Consider the following 21,314-nt stretch of genomic DNA (forward strand, 5'->3'; position numbering starts at 1 on the left):
TACTGCTTCTATGTGTCAGGCACTGTCTTAAGCCACAAAAGGGTTGTGTGTGTGTGTGTGTGTGTGTATACATGCAGCAGTAAATCAAACAAATTCTGGCCACCGAGGAACTTCTATGACCACTTTTTACACCAACGAAGAGAACAAGGTAAGAAAAATGAAGGTAAGAATGATAAGTCTCATATGCTTACTAGAACAATTCCATGACAATAACATTTTCCTTTATGCAAGTCAGTGACTTTACATAGAGAATCTAAGGTGGCTAAATCAAAATCAACCTGATACTGAGACAGAGAAAAAAAAAAAAAAACAAACCTCAAGGAAAACAGAATGTCTCAGATTTAAGATAAAAGCACATTATAGGGGGCCACATTGTGGTAATACAATGACCCAGCTGCCACCTGCAATAAACGCATCCCATATGGGTGCTGCTTTACGTCCCAGCTGCCTCACTTACGCTCCTGCTACTGAGCCTGGGGAAAGCAGTGGAGGATGTCACTTGCATCTGTGTAGGAAAGGCCATGGGTCCAGACTTTGGGCCAGTCATATCTGGATAGAAGAGTTCACACTCTTTTAAACACAAAGGCATAAAATACATTTTGCTCCAATTATCTTCAGAAATACTGCTTTAAGATTTAACAGCTAGCATTTTAGTTCTAGAATTTGCATTTGGATTCTGTAACCTAATGGCCTAGAAACATAAAAAATAGGTATCAATCACCCTCTTCCCTGTGCAATATTTCATTAAGCACTGTCCTCTCTCCCACAGCCTTTATAAAAATTCTTTTTCTAAAGGAGTCATTCTTTTCCAGTGGCAAAAGTGAAAATGGCTCCCTAGCAAGAAAGTCAGAATTCTAGGTAAATGCTCCTAAAAGTGTAACTGGTATTTGCAATTTTAATTGAATTAAGCTATTTTAATTGAATTGCTTTCTAGAAACAGAAGATATTCAAGGAGTTTTTGTAGTTGCTTTACCGTTCTGTTATAAACTAACTGCTCTATTTCAGGATAATCCTCCTTTACTGTGAGGGCTACTTATGCAAAGTCAAATAACTTGATGATTGCCAAATTGGGAGGTATAAAACGTACTTTATGTCCAGAAACATGAACAATCTGTATTACGAAGCTACTCTGGGTAATCGCAAAATGCTAGCCACTAAGTTGAAAAAACTGTCATGGTATTACCATTGCTTTTTTATTTAAATGGCTCCATTATTTAAACTCAACTAAGGGAGAGCACACATTTTTTGTACGTGATTGGCTAAATTATCTAACTGTAAATACAAATTCCATTCCCCATGAATTATGAACTGAAAGAAAATGTAAGCTATCTCATATCTAAGATCCCTATTTTTTGACAGTATCAAACACCAGTGAGTTTCATGCATTAGGTACTATTAACGATGATGTGGGATAAACAGCCTGAGTATTCATTACGAAACATAAATTCCCCTGGAAACTAAACATGCTTTTCTGTCTGAACATTTCTGCTCAACACTAATCAACTTTGTAAGCTATTTCAGCTTTTACCCAACTGAAGACTTACAATCTATTAAGTACATAGTATTCATAGGGAACAAAATCTTCCTACCAACCTGGTAAGATTCCAGCCACTAAAATCCATTGACTGGACCATTAAGGGAAGCCAAAGGGTTACAGTCATTTCATTTAATCTTTCTGTAGAAAGGATTTAAATTTTGTTTTGCAAATTGTTGACCCTTTGTTTTCAGATCAGATGATTTTCAAACCCAGCTATCTGAATTTACTGTCTTGTAACTGGGATTTAGGCTGTGATAAAATTATAAGAAATACAGAAATCTATTTTAAGGACATGCTAAAACATATCAATAACTTTTTATTTAAATAGAAAAATCAAAACTTTAAGGTTTTACTTAAAATCATTCATGGAAATAATTAAAACAATGTTTTACAGATTCTATTTTCTTACTAGTATATCTCCCAGTATCATATGCATATTGAAAACTTGATCACTGACTTCCATGTCTTAGTCTGACATGATTAGCAATCTTAACTATCATTACAACAAGACTTCTGAAAATTACGATGAGGCAATTCACTATTGCCCAAGCTGTTAAGTTTGGACTTTAATATACAACAGAAGGCTAATCTCAAGCAAACCATTCAATCACGTTTTCTTAAAGGTAATGATTCTTTCTACAAAGGCATGTCATACTTCATAGAGAAAAATGACAGCCAAGTTCAGTAACAACTTTTCCCCATCAGCCTTTAAACATTGGACACTTGGATACATTCCCTTTGAGGAACAAATTGCCATCCTGCTCAGGTCCACTATCAAACTAAAGATGGTGAGGGGAAAACTTCTTGTTCTAAATCCCAATAGAAAATACTGTCTCTGAAAATGACAAAATTAAAATAACAAAGATAATTCCAAAGACTATGCACTAAAATTTATTAAAAACAAAAAAGCAAAAACAAAAAAATTCCTGCACTGAAGGAAAATAGTATAAATTACATTACCAACTTTAAAAGTTGGCCTGTAAGGAGTATTCTATCTTTAAACCATTGCCTCTCTAAAATATTCCATAGGAAATTCACAAGTGAAAAATAAACCTAAGGATCTCGAATGTAAGGATTTGTCACATTCTTACAAGAGGGAAACTGTGCGTAAGACGAAGCACAATCTCAGGGACGTAGTATCTCAAAATGATCATACAATTTCTTTAGTGCTAAGCAGTTTAAGTAGAAATAAATACTAGTACACACTAGAAGAGAAGGTTTAATAATTGATAAAAATGTACAAAAATATTCAAATCAGAAATGCTTTAGAATGTGTACCATGAAGCCAAGCCAATACTTCTCAGTGAGTAGGGAAGGTAAAAGACTTCCTCAGTGGAAAAAAAATTGGTTTAAAAAAAAAAATCAAGACAACTGTTAAAGAATGTTTAAGTCAACATTGATTTTCTTTTTAGACAAGGATATTGCAACTATCACTTAAAGTTTGGTGGCACATTCTTTAGTAGGTCCTTAAGGCAATATATTTAAACTAATTTACAATTTGATTTGATGTTAACTTTAAAAATATTACCTCAAAATAGAAGCTCAAAATAATGCCCTCACATAGCCTTTTTAAAATGTAGTCTGATGTTTCATAAAAAATAATGGTGGCTTTATTATATGTGCTCATTAGCACAAGTCTGTAGTTTTAAAGGGTCTAACCAAGTTTCCATCAAAAACACCTATTTCTTAGCAGCTCACCATAAAAGATCACATTGGCTTTAACCAGTTGGGTAATGCACAAAAAGCAGTTTTATCAGTTGCTGGTGCTTTTTTTGTACTACTGTATTATCAAAAATTTTCATTATGTCTTCAAAATCCAACTTCTATAAAGTAAATCAAATCACCTCATGACTTCAGAACAAAGTAGAGACATCTGCAGTTCTCAGTAAATTGCCACCTTTAATCCACCCTGCAGTGCCCTGTAAAAGGGTCACAGACACAGCTGTATGACCGTATGAAAATATGATTCTTGATACAGAATCAGAAGTTATTTTCAGTTCTTTTGCTTTTATAAAGTCCACAATAACAATACTTAAATGCACTTTTTTTTCTGTGATAATTAAAACCCAGTGTTATTTAAACTGAACTTAAAATAGAATCCCTGGACTGAATTAGACTTTAAATCATACTGTAAACATATATTTGGTATAATTTATTGATCATCATCCAGTTGCTCCAAAAGGGTTCTTCTGCGCTTTTCTAATTCCCCTTCGCTCAGTTCACTGCCAGAAGTATCCCAATTTCCCTGGAAAGGCAATGAATATAAAATTATAGTTAGTCTGTACTCAGAAGATAACAATGTAGTAAAACTAAAAAATACAGATGGAGAAACATTTCATATGGTCAGAGCCTGACCTCTTCTCATAGAGGCCAGTACTTTACTAATGAATGACTCCTACATTAGAGAACCATATTTTTTAATATGTTTCTACTTCTTAGTTTAAAGTAACACATAAAGCAAAACATTATATGCTGGTTTCTTTTCCTTTCACAGAACTGAACAGGAAACATCACATGTTCTTTTATTGGAAGCAAGGTATTCATTTCCTAAGTCCTAGTAATCCTATACAGATTCTTTACCCTAAAAGTTTTGAAATACTGATTTTTCCCTTTAAAAAAAAAAAGTTTTATCTACTTGAAAAAGGGTGGAAGGCTGAGAGAAAGAATAATAATAAACTGATGTGTTGGTTCTGCTTCCCAAATGCCTGCAGTAGTCAGGAATGGCCCTTGCTGCAGCCAAGAGCCCAGGAGTTTATCTGCTTCAAATGTGGGTGGCGAAGGCCCAAACACCTGTACCTGACTCCCATGATGCATCAGTAGAAAGCTGGATAGTGAAAAGTCTTGGCTCCAGTATTAACTGAGATGGAATGCAGCACCTCAATTGGCAGCGTAAGCTGTGGTGCAACTCCAACCAACCTTGAGCATACTGATTCTTATGTCAAAATAAATATGCAAGAATTGTGTGTGGGGGGAATGATACTACGTAACCTGTAAGATACAGCCTTTTGAGTAGATAGTTCACATATCCACCTTTACTGAAGGGACTCATTCAGTCCAGGAACGATCCCCATATAGGGAGAACTGTTCACCAAGGATTAAAATCAGATCCATCTGCTGCAACTCAGTCTAATCCCATCAACGCAAATACAGAGGTAAGATTAGAACTTATCTATAGTTACTGCTCTCCAGTGATTCACAGGCATTAACCCATTAAACACAGCTGAAGAGGCTTGCAGTATGTCATGCTCTGTCATTTGAATATGAAGACATTTCAAAAAGAGTGAATTAAAAAGTATTCATTTTGGGCTCAAGAATGTTGTGAGATCCTAATTTAAAAACATCGAAAATAGGGCTCCAGCTGTTGCGGCCACTTGGGGAGTGAACCAGTGGAGGGAAGAGCTTTTTCTCCTTTTTTCTGTAAATCTGCCTTTCCAATAAAAATGAATCTTAAAAAAAAAAAAATGTAAAAAATGCATGAGAAAATTACAAATGACTTTCCAGTTTTTTCTTTTTAAATCAAGACAGACTAACAACAACAACAAAAAATTGTAAAAAAAAATTTCCATGAACGGTCTGAAGCATCTGTATATTGGACAATTTAAGACTAAGCTGACACTAAAATAATCCAATCACCTTGAGACTGGCATTGTGGCCTAGCAATTAACACTGCTGCATGCAATACCAGTATTCTATATGGGCAACAGGTAAAGTCCAGGCTGCCCCATTTCTATCTGCACTCCTCCTCCCTGCTAATGCCCTGGGGAAAAACAGCAGAACATGAATCAAGCCACAGACCCAGGAAACCAGATAAAGCTGCTGACTCGTGGGTTCGGCCTAGTCCAGTGCAGCCATTTGGGGAGACAATCAGCAGATGGGAGATTACTGTTTCTCTCTAAGGTAACTGAGACTTTCAAGATAAGTAAATCTTACAAAACAACCCACACTAATATTGTTTAGTATTTGTCCTCCAATCCATTTGTCTTCACCCAGAAGTTACTGGACTGCAATAGTTTGAAAATGGATCTAGGGATAATGACAACTAAAGACAGCTGGAGCTTTCCCATCCACTGGTTCCCTCGGCAGTGCCCTGAAGTAACTGCATCCAGTCCTCACACCTGTGTGGCAGGGAACCAAATACCTGAATTACCACCTGCTGCTTCCAAGCTGCACCCTAAGAGTAGGCAGCCACAGGACTCAAACCTGGGCTTCTCAAGTGGCACCTACATGCTGTGAAAGAACACGCCCCTCAGCCCTAAACATTATAGTCCTTGAAAGAACTTTTTAAATTTAAGTAGAAAATATGTATGTTCTTCCTAGATGGGGTAAACTTATACGTATGAAATGCTGTATTCTGAGGCTGGCATTGCAGCACAGTGGGTTAAACCACCACCCACTTCACCAGCACCCCTTAAGTCTTGCCTGCTCCACTTCTTCAGGTCCCTGGCTAACGAGCCTGGAACAGCTAGGGAAGACAGCCTAAACACATGAGCCTCTGCCACCCATGCAGAGACCTGGATGGAGTTCCTTGCTTCTGGCTTTCACCTGGGTCAGCCCTGGCTGCTGAGGCCATTTAGAGTGCACCAGCGGACAGAAGCATGTTCTCTCACTGTAAATCTACCTCTCACATAAATAAATATAAATCTAAAAAAGAATAACTGAAGAAAGAATATACATTAAAAAACTATTTTGAGTCAGAATAGTTCACTAAACTTCATTGTTTTAATAGTTACAGGCCTGAGATAGTCTATTACTTAACCACTACTAGGGTTTTAACAGTATATTTTTGTCCTTTGAAAATAAGGCATCAAATAATTCAAACACTTACAGAATCTTTCCCAGTCTTTTTCTTAGGTGACTTGTGTTTTGATTCTGATCTTTGTCTAGTTCTATCTTTTTCGCTTTCCCGATCTTTTTCTTTTTTATCCTTCTCACGCTCAGTATCTGATTCTGGGGAGTCCTATGTGAATATAAAGTAACAAGTATTCTGATTAAGATGCCATTGCTTTTCAAAAATTCATATACATGTAACATCCATACATTCCTAACAGATTACATGGTTTACTAAAGCAGTAAAATATAATTTGAATAGTTAAGAAGGAAATTTTATAGCATCTTTGTGCTTAAGGAAATTCATGAGAGAAAGCTACTCTGCCTTTTGACAAAGATGACACTTTGATTGTAAACTACTATATGCAAAGAGCTTCACTTCCAAAGCAATACTTTGTCACCCCAATGAAATACTGGTTTGTTTAGATAAATATGCTTCCAATGCCTTAATCAGTGTAAGGCACTTCAAACAGTTCATGGAAAATGCAATGAGATTTACTACAGTTCAAAAAAATCTACAGAAAGTCACAGACATAAAGACTGTAATTAACCATGAGTATGATGGAAAAAACCCAACTAACCCTGCATGGATTTCCAGAATTTCTTTGTGCCAAAATTAACATTTACATGTGAACTTTCTGAAGTATCCTTATGTAAGGACGACAGTCATATAAACAAATTCTCTGCTCAAAATTACTAAGTAGCAAAGTATTTAAAATGTCACTCATAAGTGGTAATAAGGCATGTACTGACTTAACTAAGCAGCACAGAAAAACTTCCATTTCAGCAGTCTTACATTGGCAACTTTGCCCTTATGAAATAGCACCTCATATAATGTTAATGTACACCCAAGATTAAGAACTGCAATAGGAGAGAAACTGCTACACAAGTTACAACATACACACGTTTCTTTTTGAAGACTAGCTTTAAGAGGGTGGGAATCCTAATGCTGATGTATATTATCAGAGAACATGAAATGACTTTACTTGAAACTTAGGATGAAAAACAACTAAACTCCCAGTACATATCTGAACTGCACACAGAGTTAGTCAGAATAATGTTCTACCCTACAGGCACTGCCTAGGTTAAGTACAGACATTAGAAGCTTGCTTACAGATTTATGTCTCCTCTTCTTACTTTTCTTCTTGTGCTTTTTTGACTTCTTGTAACTTCTCTCTGAGGAGTTAAAATGCAAAAAGGTATCAGAATTTGAGAACTGCAAAGTGTTCAGGAGTTCAGTCAGGTGGACAGAATGCTCACCAGATTCAGCACTGGAAGAATGCTCCGAAGCTGAACGCGACTCCGAGCGCTGTCTTTTTTTCTTTGAATGGCTGTCATCATCATCTGAATCTGACCCCTAAAAGACACAAACAATTTCATGCAAGGAAGCTAACAAATATTTAAATACATTTAATATTTGTACGTTACTAAACCACTTCCTTACGGATCGAGAGCGGGAACGTTTCCTATGATGTTTTTTAGATTTCTTAGAATGTTTCTTGTTCTTTGAATGGTGATGCTGACATTCATGCTAGACACAGAACAGAAAATTTCAGTGTTAAGTTTCACTTTAAACAGAGCATCACAAATTTTTAGAAGCTACATAAATTAAGTTCCTACAGTAAAACTTTATCATATTGCAAAGAATGATTAATTTGTTCTTATTCATCCTTTACATACTCATTTAAACATCTACATAAAACAATATTAAAAACTATTAGTACACAAAGTCTTTAAAATAAAATGGTATGTGCTGGTAGGGAAAGTTGATACATCCCAGAAATAATTTTCAGAACAATCACAAGTACTTTCAGTAACAATAATATTAGACATGCTTTTCCCCCGCCAGACAAATCTGGCTTTGTTTAGTAATGCAGGCCAGACAGCCAGGGAGCAAGAAAGAACCTCAAGTGTCACTCCTAAAATAAAACAAGGTTGGTTACAAAATAAATGCCCAATCAATCACACTTTCTTTTCCTTCTGGAAGCATTTCCTACTCAGGACATCCTGGGGATATGTGGAAGCCACATCTCTGTGGACTTCAACTACTTCATTAAAACAACTTTAAGGCTGATGGAAAGTGCAGCAGTAAAAGCTAACATTCAAATATATCAGCAGCTTAAACATACTACATTAACCAACAAAGTGGATATTGAAAATGTGACCTAGAAGACTCTTGCTCTTTTTATTTCACTGAGTGACGGCCTGCCTTCTTAACCTCAAGACCTCAATTGTATTTCTTCCTTCCTTTCTTCTGTTTTTTCTTCCCCTCTTTTTCCTTCTTGTCTCTTCCCCCTGCACTCCCAGCATTTTGTAACTCTCTGCCTTGTCAAATAACAAAGCTGTAGCAATTTGGCGTAGCTAGTTAGGAGTGTACACAATGTCCTACACATCACATTGCCCAGGTTCAATTACTGCTCCAGCTCCTGATTCAAGATTCCTGACACTGAGAGGCCATAGTGAAAGCTCCAGTATTTGGGTTTTTGATGCAGAACATTTGCTCTGGACTGAGTTCCAGAAGTTGGCATCATTAAGCTTCACTGTGGGGTAGTTCAGGAGTGAATCAGTGTATACTGACTTTCAAATAAGTAAGCAGAAATTAAACATAAATAAAGAAGTGAATATATTAACAGATCATTCTAAATTCTATTTTGTTTATACTTTTATGTATTTTGTATTATTTCAATTAGTTATGAGAACTCTAAAATTACCTCAAGCACATGCATGAAATCTTTAAATATTCTTTTTCTTTCAGACTCCAGGGTTATGTCCTCAAATGCTGGCTCTTTTACAAACCGCTCCCGGATCTGAAAAACAAAATAGGGAATAAACATATGAATGCCAATAGGATACAAATATATCTAAAATGAATAGCAGCAAGTGAAAATTATGATGATCCCAACTCTTTACAGTCTTTTTTCTTTGATTTAACTTAGTGCCACAGTTAATATTATACTAATTTATTAAACAAATAACTTTTGCTTGTGTGTGTGGCTGTAAAAAGAAACATCATAAAATTCATTGGAAAAAAATTTACACATATACATACATCTTCCCAGACAGCATCCAACTCTATTGGAGGAGCAGCTTGTTTCAACATACTCTTAAATGCAGATTCTTTCCGTTTCATCTTCCGGGCCTCCTCCTTTTCTCTTTCACGTTCACGGGCTTCTGCCTTCTCTAGCAACTATCAGAAAATCATGATTAATCAAATAGTTATAGAATTGTTCTTACAAGTACTCACACATCATTTATAAGAACCACCTTATCTCAACAAAAAAGGAAGTTTAACATGCCATCATCTAAATATATTTGGGATGGGCTTTGTGGTGCAGTGAGTTAAGCCATTGCTTGGGATGCCCACATCCAACACTGGACAGCTCTTCTACTTCTGAATCGAGCTTCCTGCTAATGCATCCTGGAGCACTTGGTCCCTGACATCCAGCAAAGAAACGCAGCTGAAGATTTGGCTTCATACCTTTATTCTGGCACAGCCCTGGCTGTTGCCAGCATTCTGATTATGATCTAGCACCTGGAAGATATCTCTCCCTGTTGCTTTGCCTTTCAAGAAAATAAAAATTTTAAACAGTAATTACTTTTACCTTATCAAAGAGACAGTGGACAATCTCTTTATAAAGATCTATTATCCAAATACTTTTCAACTTAACCATTTATCTGAAACATTAAAAACTGCACTATTGTATATTTCACCAGTTACTTATTTTTAAAATCATGAACTTACACTATTGAAGGCTAACTTGATGTTTCCTGCATCTAATGTAGTTGATCGTTTTGTTGAACTAATTATTGCCACAAAATCTTCAAAAGTAGTATTCACTTCAACTACGAATCCTTTATCCTAAAATGCAGAAAATGTGTTTATATAAAACAAATACCTAAGATTAATAGAGTACTAGTTATATACTACAGCAAAACAGGTAAGACTACTTACCTTTAGAATGTCTTTTATTATCTTTTTTTCATCATGATAACGTGCTTTAAGATCCTCAACATAAAACTTGAAAAGATCAAGTGCAGTTGATCCTAATGAAAAAACTAAAGAAGTCAAAAGCTAGCTCTAACCAAAGAGCTGCAATTACTTTTTGTTTATAATATAAATAAAAATAAAATAAAACATCTCTCCCTCAAAATAATTATCTTGCTTTTTGGCTCATTCCAACTAGGTTCTTAACTATAAATTAAGAAAGAAAGGAATCTTACCAGGCTGACCAAGCATATTGGTGAATCTAATGTCAGAACTAATAGTTGGATATAATTCCATCCAGGATGACATAGAATGTAGCTGTCCATGTTCATGCAATTCATCTAAAAATATCTAGGGGGGAGAAAGTAGTTCTAATTGAACAGCCATCTTGAAGAGCATGAGCATTAGAGATACAAGGGACTATAGGGGCACATCTTAAAAATGCAAGAATAATATTTCCCGTTACAAATATAAAAGCAAACTCCTATCTAATTTCAGACCATTTTATTTTTCATATCACTATTATTACTTAAATATAAACCTTTTTTGTATTTGCTTATTTCTCTTCTTTCTTCATGTTCCCTAATAATTCAGTTTCGCAGAATATACAGTGACTTCAACCCTTAGGAACTTCTAAACCTCTTTCCCCAAATCCTTCGAAGTTTAATTCTATAAACAAACACCTCTAAGGCAACTGTGAAATTCAACTCTATAACTACAATTTTTAGCACCTGCATTTTTCAAAACAGTAATCTTAACATACCTGAGTAAATGAAACGTGACTATTCTGAATTATAATGAGTTCTAAGTATAAAACACAATGATTTAAAAATTACAAATTTTAACAAGTAAAAATCACTTTTTGATACCACAGATTAAATATATTGGTTGCAAATTAGGACTGCTCATATAGAATATTTGTTCATTGGATAATGCTGTCCTCAAATAACAACAAAGCACTTGCAAATCCACTTCAAACGAAAAATTACATCAGTACAGACAACTTTATCTGAGAAACCACCTTTTATAACGCTTCATCAGATCTCATAACCTGTCCTATAATATCTGCTTTGCTTGTGCCTCACACTTCCAGGTCGCTGACATGGGATACCAACTCCTTGTCAAAAGTGGAACCCTAACCAGAATAAAAACTAGAAGTAATTGGAACACTGGTATGTTTTTGAGTAATGAGCTGAAATTCAGGTATTTACAATTCTATTTTTAAAAGTAATGAGATAATAATATATGAGATAATAATAGTAACAAGAAACAGATTGAGGAGTGTATGAGAACTCCTCATACGTTCACACTACCCTACCCCTTAGTTACTATTCTGTAAAACTGCTCTGGGGGCTGATTCTAGTCACACCTTCTGATCCACCGCCCTGTTTACACTGGGAAAAGCAGCAGCAGATGGCTCAAGACCTTGGGCCCCTACACATAGTATAAGAACTAGAAGAAGCTTCTGGCTCAGCTCCAGGCGTTAAGGTGGGGAGCAAACCAGCAGATGAAAGAGCTTCCCCTATTCTCTTCGCAAATCTGCTTTGCAAGTAAGTGAATAAAAACCCACAAAAGTCTTTGTGCTCTGAGTTAACTGCTAAAATAATTATCAGATAAAGGAGACAGGGAGGGGGAGAAGGTGTGCAGGGCAGGCACAAATTTTAACATTACAAAAAGCAAGATGCTTTATAAATTCGCCAAACTTGCCTGATATACCCCCTCTCCTCAGATGAGAAGTGCTAACCTTGGCACTAGTGACACCCTGGGCACTTTCTTCTTTCTTCGGGGAGAAGACAGATCTCATGCCCAAAGATATTTGGCAACATCTCTGATCACTACCCAAATATGCCAAAAGCAGCCACTCCAAATACTGATACCAACAAAATCTTCCCTGCTTGAACACAATTCAGTATTCTTTTGTCCCTTATTTCTCCCCATCTTGCCCCTTGCACTGTTCAAAATCTTCATATACATGTGAATACATATATACATATACATACACACTGAATACCTAATAAGATTTTATTTACTTAAAGGATACCTCTATCTTTCAATTCCTTCTTCACTGTCTTCCTCTTGACTGGTTTTGTATTACCCAAGAAAAGCCTTTGTCCTAAACTATATTTAATATGTACCTCATGAAAACATCAGAGAGAAAAGTACAATACGTTTATTTACCTTTCACCTATTTGGCAGTGCTTCCCTACTATGCTTAACAGTATTACCTCAGTACATTAAAATTCTTAATATTTTATCACTTTTTAATTCAAGGGTTTCCTCAACAACTGCTGCTAGGGGGACTGTTAGGCTCCACCAACAATATTTGAGTGACAACATTTGTTGAAAATTTGCACTTCAATAATTTTCCAGGTGGTACTACTAATTCTGTGTAACTGGGAATTATCTACCGAGGACCAAACTGTTCTATTCAAATTACAATCCTTTCCTTATCTGGTATGAATTCAAGCACAAGCTTTAAGTTTAAAATAATACAAATGAGTTTCTTGATCACCAGTATGACATATTATCATCTCCTGATTGGCAAATGAGGACTCTATAAAAAGAAAGTGATAATCAGTACTATTGAGTTTCCATCCACTGTATTATATGGTAAATGCAAAGACTTTTTTGCATACATTTTGACGTTCTATATATCTTTTGAAATAAATATCTGAAGGAATACCATCAAGCTTAACATTAGCAGCTACTAATCTGATTTACAGCCACATTTCAGCCTTAACTAAAAAACAAAACAAAACAAAGCAAAAAACTAGATTCTCAAATTCTCCAAGGTAAAATGTAATCATGGGATCTGCATACCCTAATTTTTGGAAAATGGGGAACGTGGTGAGAAATGAAATGCAAAAACTAATTGCTATACGACAGTCCTAGTAATGAATATAAAATAAACATGAGGGGTAAACATTATCCATTAGCTGACACATAGCCACAGATCTTACACTGAAACTATAATACAGGATTCCTAATGTTCTCTGCTGACTGTATAGCAACTAGCACCAGTCAGTCATCTCTCATGGATTCATTTTTCTCAACAAAAATCTTATGTATCAACGCTCACCTTACATGACGTTACAATCTTGATTCCCATACCCAACTAAAGTTTCTGTGTAAGCAGATGGACAAAGTTATAGAACTCAATGAATTAAAGATTATAGGTCTGCCACAACGTCCAAGTCAATGATATCGGAGGAAAGGACCTGAAACACTTTGTCATCACTGAAGCTCAGTAACCGTATTAAAGAATTTTCCCTCTATTACCTGAAAAGATTCTCTATTTTTGCGCTGTCGTCTTCTTTCTCTGAGTAAACTCTTCTGCTTTTCTTCTTCTTCTTCCTTTTCTAAAGCCCGAATGTGTTCTTCAAAGCAAATTAATGCATCTTCTTTGTCCATATCTAAATGTTGTTTTGGTTAAAAATTAAAATGACAAGAATCAGCAAGGATAGCATTTATTTGTATTAATCCCCCACAATTTCAAACTCACTTTCAAAACTACAGCTATTTAAATTCAAATATTACTTGATCATCTCAGATTATTTTCAAATAGCTCATTAAAAGAATGAAACTATGAATAAAGTGTACAAGAACAAATCAATGAAGCTGTTACTAGAAAAATAAAAAATTCTGCCTTTAACATAATAACTAACACAGTTTTTCAAAGTAGTTGCCTCATGTAACTACTGGAATATGTTCTGGTAAAATTTCACTGTTGAGTGGACATCAGAAGACATTTCCCCACAAACCAGGATGGCTATAATGTCTCTTAGTGATGCAATTTTCAGGACCATCACTATAACTGGGCTGTCTCCCAATTAATTGAAACGTTATGCTGTGTTTAACATTCTAGGCCCTACCCAAAATACTCACATGTTATTTTTCAGAGAGATGGCTAAGGAAGGCACAAGCTGAAAGGTTTCTAGATAAGACAGAAAAAATACTTTCGAAAAGCCTAATGTCAAATAATTCTAGCATAATTTTTGCCAAAATCTGAATCAAAGTTACTATCTCAAGAAGACACTAAAGGTGAAAAGTGCAAGTTGGTTCTCACCCACTTAACACAACATATAACTGGCTAAGCAAAATTCAAAGTATGACATGATTTAAATGCCCCCAGAATTAGCTGATAAAGCTAACTTGGATTTCTCTAAGGATATTTTGTGCTGAATCACAAAACTCAACTATAAAGAAATATTTCATTTGGAAATCAACAGAAAACTTTTTCAGAAATTGACAAACAACTCTAAAATTTACTTTAAAATATCCATAAAAATGTGACAATACTTCTATGTCAGAGGACAGTGCTTAAAAACTACTTCTCTCTTTTTGAGATGACATACTCTGTAACTCCTCATCTTCTGCAAATGTTGGATTATCCATCAAATACTGCTGGGCTTCAGACCAAGTTGTAGAGTATGTTACATTAGCCATGTTGTCAAGTATATTTTTTAAGGCTTCCCAGTTCCTCTTTCGTAACTGCTTTGCTTGTTCCTTTAAAAAAAAAATTAGGAATATACCTCTTGATATTCAAAGAAACTAAGACATTAAATTACAAACACACTACATACTTTGCTACTGCTCTTGCCCAAGTGCTTGGTTATGTATTTGCCCTTAATTTGTTCACCTATTTTCTACCCACAGAATCCAGAAAGGATTACTATTTTTTCCCTAACGCTCCACTCCATAAACTTTTCTTACAAGAACATTTACAATATCACAGAAAGAGCCCATAATTGAAGCAAATGTAGGCATGTCACCCAGTAACTAAATGCTAACCAAGGCCCCTTCAATGTGTCAACAGCTTCTGCCTATGTTAAATCTGACACACAGAAAATACAGAGTTCCCATCCACCAGTTCAGTCCCCAAATATTGGCAATGGTTAGGCTATGCCAAAAACACAAGCTGGGAACCTGATTATCCATTAGCACTGCCTCTCAGTGTGAGCACTAACAGAAGCTGAAGTCAACAGCTCAAAGTGCTCCCTGTTACTTTCTAAGTGTAATGTAGCTGCCCCAACAGTGTCTTACTGCAGGGCCAGACATGTGCCTGTGTTTAAATTTTTGTTACGCTTACAAATATATGTGTTCCTTGCACACTAGAAAATACTAATTCTAACAGTACTTTACAAAACAGGTATGGTAAAAAAGGTACTTTAAAACACTATCATACAAGTTCACTTTAGCAGAAACAATAGTACAGTACTTGATTTTTACATCAGAATCAAATATATTATAAGCAAAGTAGTTTTAAGTCCAATTATCTAAAAAAAAGTAGCACATTTTCCAATAAGGGCATTATAGAGCTAATAAACGACAATGTAAGTAATAGTCAAATAAATCAGTGCTGTGATGTTATCATTATTTGTGCTAGGAAGGGATGACATTATAATGGCTATCCACTTAATTTTTAATCTCAGCTTCTAATAAAAAAATAAAATTTCCACACCACACAAACTGGATGAACTAGGCAATAAAATGGGACATGGTATAACTCTTTATTAGGAAGAATAAATGCCTTGTCTATGAAACCAGAAATAGCAATAAAAAATACCTTTTCCTTCTTTGAAAGAAAAAACAGAACATCTTCATAAATTTCAAGACGGTCACGTTCTGATATTGCATTCCAGACTTCCATCTCTCCAAACATTTGCTCTGCTTTCCTATTATCAAAAAAATCAAATGTTAACTATACGCTAAATAACAACAACCAATCAAAAACGATCTCAATTTTCAGTTAAATTAAAACAAAATGCTTTCTACTCTAAAAGCAATTTACTAAGTCCAAGTTAAATTCCATGTAAACAATGGTTCATCCTGTTCTTTATCAAATTATTACATTTACAATTCAGCATTGGTCTAAGATCACTTACAACAGCTGGCAAAAAAGGATGACACAAATAATGCATACACGAGCCATCTATCACTAAAAAGCTTACTTGTATCTGGTTGTAGAAGTCATTTTATCATGATTTTCAAGGAAACGCTGAAAGGACTCCTTAGCCTCTTTGTATTTTGATCTTGCTTCTTCTTTTTCCTCTTTTTCTGTCTGGACTTTATAGGCATTAAATGCCTGCTTTTTTTCACTCAATTTTGCCAAAGCACTAAAGACAAAAACAGAACATGAAATGAAGAGAATAAAATGTAATATGGTTTTCCTCAGGTACAAATGGACATTATAGAAATTTATTAAGCGATTCCCAGTATTAAACTAAATAATTTAATGTAAAGCAGGATTCTCAAATTTTATGCTGAGCCTTTTAGGTTTTTTTTTTTTTGGTCTATATTCATACAAATAACTATTCTTGATATCTAAAACAATGGGCGTCAATAGCAGTTAAAAGCCATATAATTCTCCACAATACAAAATGTACAAGGCTTGCTATGTGAAAAGTATGTAAAACACAGAAATATTACCTGTATCGTGGATCATTAATGATCATTTTCATAGCTTGTTCCCAGGAAGCATTTGATGGTACCCGCTGAAAACCATTTAAATAGAGAATTACAATTTCACACTAGCATAATAACTCATATTATCAGGAAGCCAACTATAATACTCACTGAAAACATCAAGCACTTTCCTTGGTATAAGTTTGAAAAGTTGTAAAATAGTGTTTTACTGATGAGAAATCTCTGTTAACTACCTATCAAATGAAATGAACTTAAACAGAAAGTTAATTTTTTCTTTAAAATATTTAGCAAAAGGTAAGCAATTATTAATAAAAAAAAAAACCCTTTTGTAAATATTGAAGTAGAAATGTCCTCGTGTAGTATCTGGTACACAGTTTGTTCAAAAGTTCACAAAAGTGATCTTCCAAAAAAAAAAAAAAAGGACAATTTTGTTGATTTCCAATAAAATTAGTACATGAGATCAGTGCTGTCAAAAAAACGTCTCAAGGTTTGGATTAGGCAGCTGATACAGTGCATACAAAAATCTGTAATACAAATACCTTTTCTTTCAATAATTCTTTAAATGCTTGCTTCGCCTCCTCTTTTGTGTTCCAAGTATATGTTTTTTTTGCTGGTTGATTTTCATCCTCTTCTTTTTTGGGAGTAAAACTAGAGAAATGTAAACATGACATTGACAACTTAAAACAAATATTTGCTTCACCTAGAAAAATAAATGCCTTTAAGTGCTATCTCAAAGCTTAATACTACTAAATGCCTGAGTGTTTTAGGAAAAGTATATTAATAACTGAGTATTTGAACAAGTCTGAATAAATATAAAAAGGTGCAGATTTTCTAAACCAGTCGAAAACTACAATGTATAAATCCAACCTGCTCTTGGTGTAGATAAGTGAAGATAAACATAGCCTCTGTGTGTGTGTGAATACAATTTATGATTGATTTGTGAGACCACAGCAGAGCTGTCAATTAAACATACACAAAACCAAAATTATTTTTTAAAATTAATTTTTGGTAATTCTTTTTTTTACAAACACAAAACAAACAAACCAACCAAGAAAAAAAAACTAACCTTTTTTGTTAAAACCAAAGTTTGCCAAAAATTAAACTAACACAATAAAGAACTATCAACTATTTTGGCTTGGATATCATTCTGCAGTGAAAATTTTATATATGCTTTACATATAGCCCTATATAAACAAGGGGAAGGAAGAAAACAGTCCTAAAATTGCTCAAACAGAATAGTTACAAGCTCTCCTAAGAGAATCGAAGACGGGGAAGAAATATTGGCGCAGATACTAACAAAATCTAGACTACCACTCTAAATCTAGTAAATTTATTTGGGATCTATTTTAAGTTGTTAAAAACAAATACTCTAAGCAGGTCAGCAAAAAACTAAATAGCTACAAATGGCCTATATAAATTTAATTAAAAACAAAAGCTCACTATTACAGGCTATAATCAAGAAATGCTAGACAGAAAAAAAGCCAATAGGATATTGGTATTAATTCTTAAAATTAAGAAAAACAAATTAGAGCTGGCACTCTGCATTCTGTAGAGTCAACCAACAGTGTGTCAAAAATATGTGAAAGAAAAGCCAAATTCCATCAGTACTAAAGACATGTTTTTCTTATTAGTCTCTAAAAAGTACAGTGTAACAAAAAGCTCCCATACCATTTACATTGTACTAGATATAAAATGTGCCTCACAATATCCTCACCAATTTCCTTAAAAATGTAATGCATTTATTTTCTAACACTTTGATGACCAATCTACCTTGAAAAACTGAAAGAAGCAAAGAATGATCAGTCCCCAAACTGATCATATTTAGAAGTTCTAAAATTTTTGCTTTTCAAAATATATTAAAGTCTCAATGGACAATCCTGGATTCAGTGACAATTTCTTGTATTATTTCTAACACAGATTTTCAGAAGACAATTTACTAAACTTACTCAGCTACAGTTTCCTGCTTAGATGTTTCTTCTCCAGTATTACTGGATACTTCAACACTCTGATCCTGAACAGCAGGGGTACTAGCAAGTTGTGCTTGTTCCTCAGTTGAAATGGTTACAGTACTTTCATTATCTACAACAGTAGCAACAATGGAAGTAACTTCAGGCTCAGGAACAGCTGGAACAGTTCCACCCACAGTATTAGAAGTAGAAGTGGAAGAATTGGCATTGGCTGCTGCAGCAGCTGCTGCTGCTGCGGCTGCTGCAGCAACAACAGCAGCTGCTGCTTCTGCAGCAGCCATGGTACTCATTGTAGTTGGAATTTCTGTTGTAGGAACCGGGGCTGCTGATGTTGTGGTGCACTCTTCTTGCTTACTACACATAAAAACCAAAAAACAAAGCAGAAACACTGGTTATTCTTTACAATTAACACAAACCTGAAGCTAGGCTTTAAATGAGAAGGGAATAACATTCAATGATTCCTAACTAGAAAATGATTTATAAAAGGTTAATATTATAGAATAAAGTTTAATTGCTTTGCTTTAACTCAGTATTCATGCCAAAATATAACAGGCATTCATGTAATAGTCGCTCCAAAATCTGAATTATTCTCACTTACAAAATGCTTTTGATACAAAGTATATCACAAAACCACACAAATATCCTATTTCCAAGAACTTATAAATTTTCACTACTTCCTCAACTCAAAGAAAAGCATTTTAAATCAAAGAAACATACAGACATAATATTTCATCCACTCTCAAACGAACTGAAACAAGATTCTGGATTTTACAATAAATCTTCTACAGACCTAAGTAACTAATCATTGTTTAGCAAAGCATCAACCTCAGTAAATAATATTCCCCCAAAATTAAAATTATCTGAAGACATGAAGTCATCAGACCTAACACATTAAATAATATTTGCATTTTAAAAAAGGTTGCTAGCAAAAATGAAAAGGTGTTATAAAAGATCAAAACAAATATGTTGATATTCAAATTGCTTACCTGCTTTCTTCAGCTTTGATCATTGCTATTAAAGAAAAAAGAAAAGTTACCTACCAGGTTTTAAACATAGTAAATGAAAATAAGCACTTCTTGAAAACAAGTATTAAAAGGAGATAGAGAAAACTATCAAAGGATTTCATTTAACATCCAAAATAAAATTTAAAATCAGCTTAATAGAGCAATTACTTGCTCCAAAGTTGCAAGGCATGAATTTAAAGAATAGCAAGCTTAAATAAGAAGTTATTAGAAAAGCTTATCTCATGCTATATTTTCTCAAAGGCTGCTGGCTACCACAACAACTCCCTGAAAATCTATATAATTACGAAACAAAATATTGTCCCTATGGATGAGATTATTTGGAATTTTCTTAATATACCAAATTCAAAAAGAGACAAACTGTTAAGAAATTTCAGTACATACATACTAGCACTGACAAACACAGGTCTGTAGATATATATACTATTTTTAATAGGGTTACATCAGATATGAGCTTGATATTCTGTAAATGAATAAACCATAACACCACTTATCTAAACTCTTAAAAGACAATGCTAGTATAACTTAAATTTAGTTCTAAAGATCAGCAGCCAAGACTTCACTTTTCCATTTGGATTATATAAATGTTCCTAACAAATGGTATCTTTTATTAATAAGCACTACCAGGTGATGACATAGCTTAACTTGAAAATATTTTAAGAACATATTGCATTATAAAAGTATCTAAATCAGTTGAGGATGGGTTACGGGGCTGCCATGGTGACTGAGAAAACTAATCCTTTGTGTGAAAGTCCAGGCATTGCATGTGCCACGTGGGTGCTGGTTATTGTACCAGCTGCCCCACTTCCAATTCAGCTCTCTACTTATGGCCTAGAAAAGCAGCAAAGGATAACCCAAGTCTCTGAGTCCCTGCAATCACATTGGGAGGCCAGGAAGAAATTACTGGCTCCCAGCTTCCAATTACCTCAGCTCTGCCTTTTAGGCATCTGGACTGAACCAGCAGATGGAAGACCTCTGTCTCTATCTCTCCATAACTCTTTGTAAAAATCTTCCAAATAAAAACCAATAAATCTTTTAAAAAATATTCACTTATTTTTATTTCAAAGTTAGATGGACAGAGAGGAGGAGAGACAGAGAAGAAGATCTTCCATCTGTGGTTTCACTCCTCAAGTGACCACAACAGCTGGTGCTGCACTGATCCAAAGCCAGGATCCAGGAACTTCCTCCAGGTCTCCCATGCAGGTGCAGGGTCCCAAGGCTTTGGGCCATCTTCGACTGCTTTTCAAGGCCACAAGCAGGGAGCTGGATGGGAAGTGGAGCTGCAGGGATTAGAACCAGTGACCATATGGGATCCCAAGGAATTCAAGGGAAGGACTTTAGCCGCTAGGCCACTATGCCGGACCCAAAACCAATAAATCTTAAAAAGTTCACATTCAAGGTTATAAATATATTTTTTCTGATATAGTCATCTAACATCACGAGGTAACAGAGCAAGGTTTTTCATGAAATTTCATTCTTTCTTGCTACATGCCATTCCATAGTACTGCCTACTTATTTCTATCTTCTTATAATCTGTTGCTTCTAATATG

The 21,314-nt window shown here is 34.9% G+C and overlaps 1 protein-coding gene across 9 annotated transcripts in view; it reads right to left on the reverse strand.

Moving 5' to 3' along the window:
- Window positions 1–107: 107 nt before the first annotated feature.
- Window positions 108–21,314, reverse strand: part of PRPF40A (pre-mRNA processing factor 40 homolog A) — a 44,790-nt gene continuing 23,583 nt past the window's right edge. For 4 of the 9 annotated variants that reach the window (XM_040971588.1, XM_040971586.1, XM_040971583.1 and 1 more), the window contains 18 exons: window positions 19,729–19,753; window positions 18,722–19,096; window positions 17,315–17,423; window positions 16,779–16,843; window positions 16,301–16,465; window positions 15,916–16,024; window positions 14,705–14,855; window positions 13,629–13,762; window positions 10,586–10,700; window positions 10,317–10,408; window positions 10,107–10,223; window positions 9,414–9,551; window positions 9,076–9,171; window positions 7,809–7,895; window positions 7,625–7,721; window positions 7,479–7,540; window positions 6,363–6,494; window positions 108–3,782 (listed from right to left, as the gene is read on the reverse strand). In XM_040971588.1, coding sequence (XP_040827522.1) covers window positions 3,690–3,782; window positions 6,363–6,494; window positions 7,479–7,540; window positions 7,625–7,721; window positions 7,809–7,895; window positions 9,076–9,171; window positions 9,414–9,551; window positions 10,107–10,223; window positions 10,317–10,408; window positions 10,586–10,700; window positions 13,629–13,762; window positions 14,705–14,855; window positions 15,916–16,024; window positions 16,301–16,465; window positions 16,779–16,843; window positions 17,315–17,423; window positions 18,722–19,096; window positions 19,729–19,753 — 2,162 coding nt within the window. In that variant the 3' untranslated portion in view covers window positions 108–3,689. Of the gene's footprint in view, window positions 3,783–6,362; window positions 6,495–7,478; window positions 7,722–7,808; window positions 7,896–9,075; window positions 9,172–9,413; window positions 9,552–10,106; window positions 10,224–10,316; window positions 10,421–10,585; window positions 10,701–13,628; window positions 13,763–14,704; window positions 14,856–15,915; window positions 16,025–16,300; window positions 16,466–16,778; window positions 16,844–17,314; window positions 17,424–18,721; window positions 19,097–19,728; window positions 19,754–21,314 lie in introns of all 9 variants that reach the window. The other 5 variants (XM_040971587.1, XM_040971585.1, XM_040971582.1 and 2 more) reach the window with 2 other exon arrangements.

This window comes from Ochotona curzoniae, unplaced genomic scaffold (assembly GCF_017591425.1).
Source record: "Ochotona curzoniae isolate NIBS_2020 unplaced genomic scaffold, NIBS_Ocur_1.0 contig_2210, whole genome shotgun sequence".
Lineage (NCBI taxonomy): Eukaryota > Metazoa > Chordata > Mammalia > Lagomorpha > Ochotonidae > Ochotona > Ochotona curzoniae.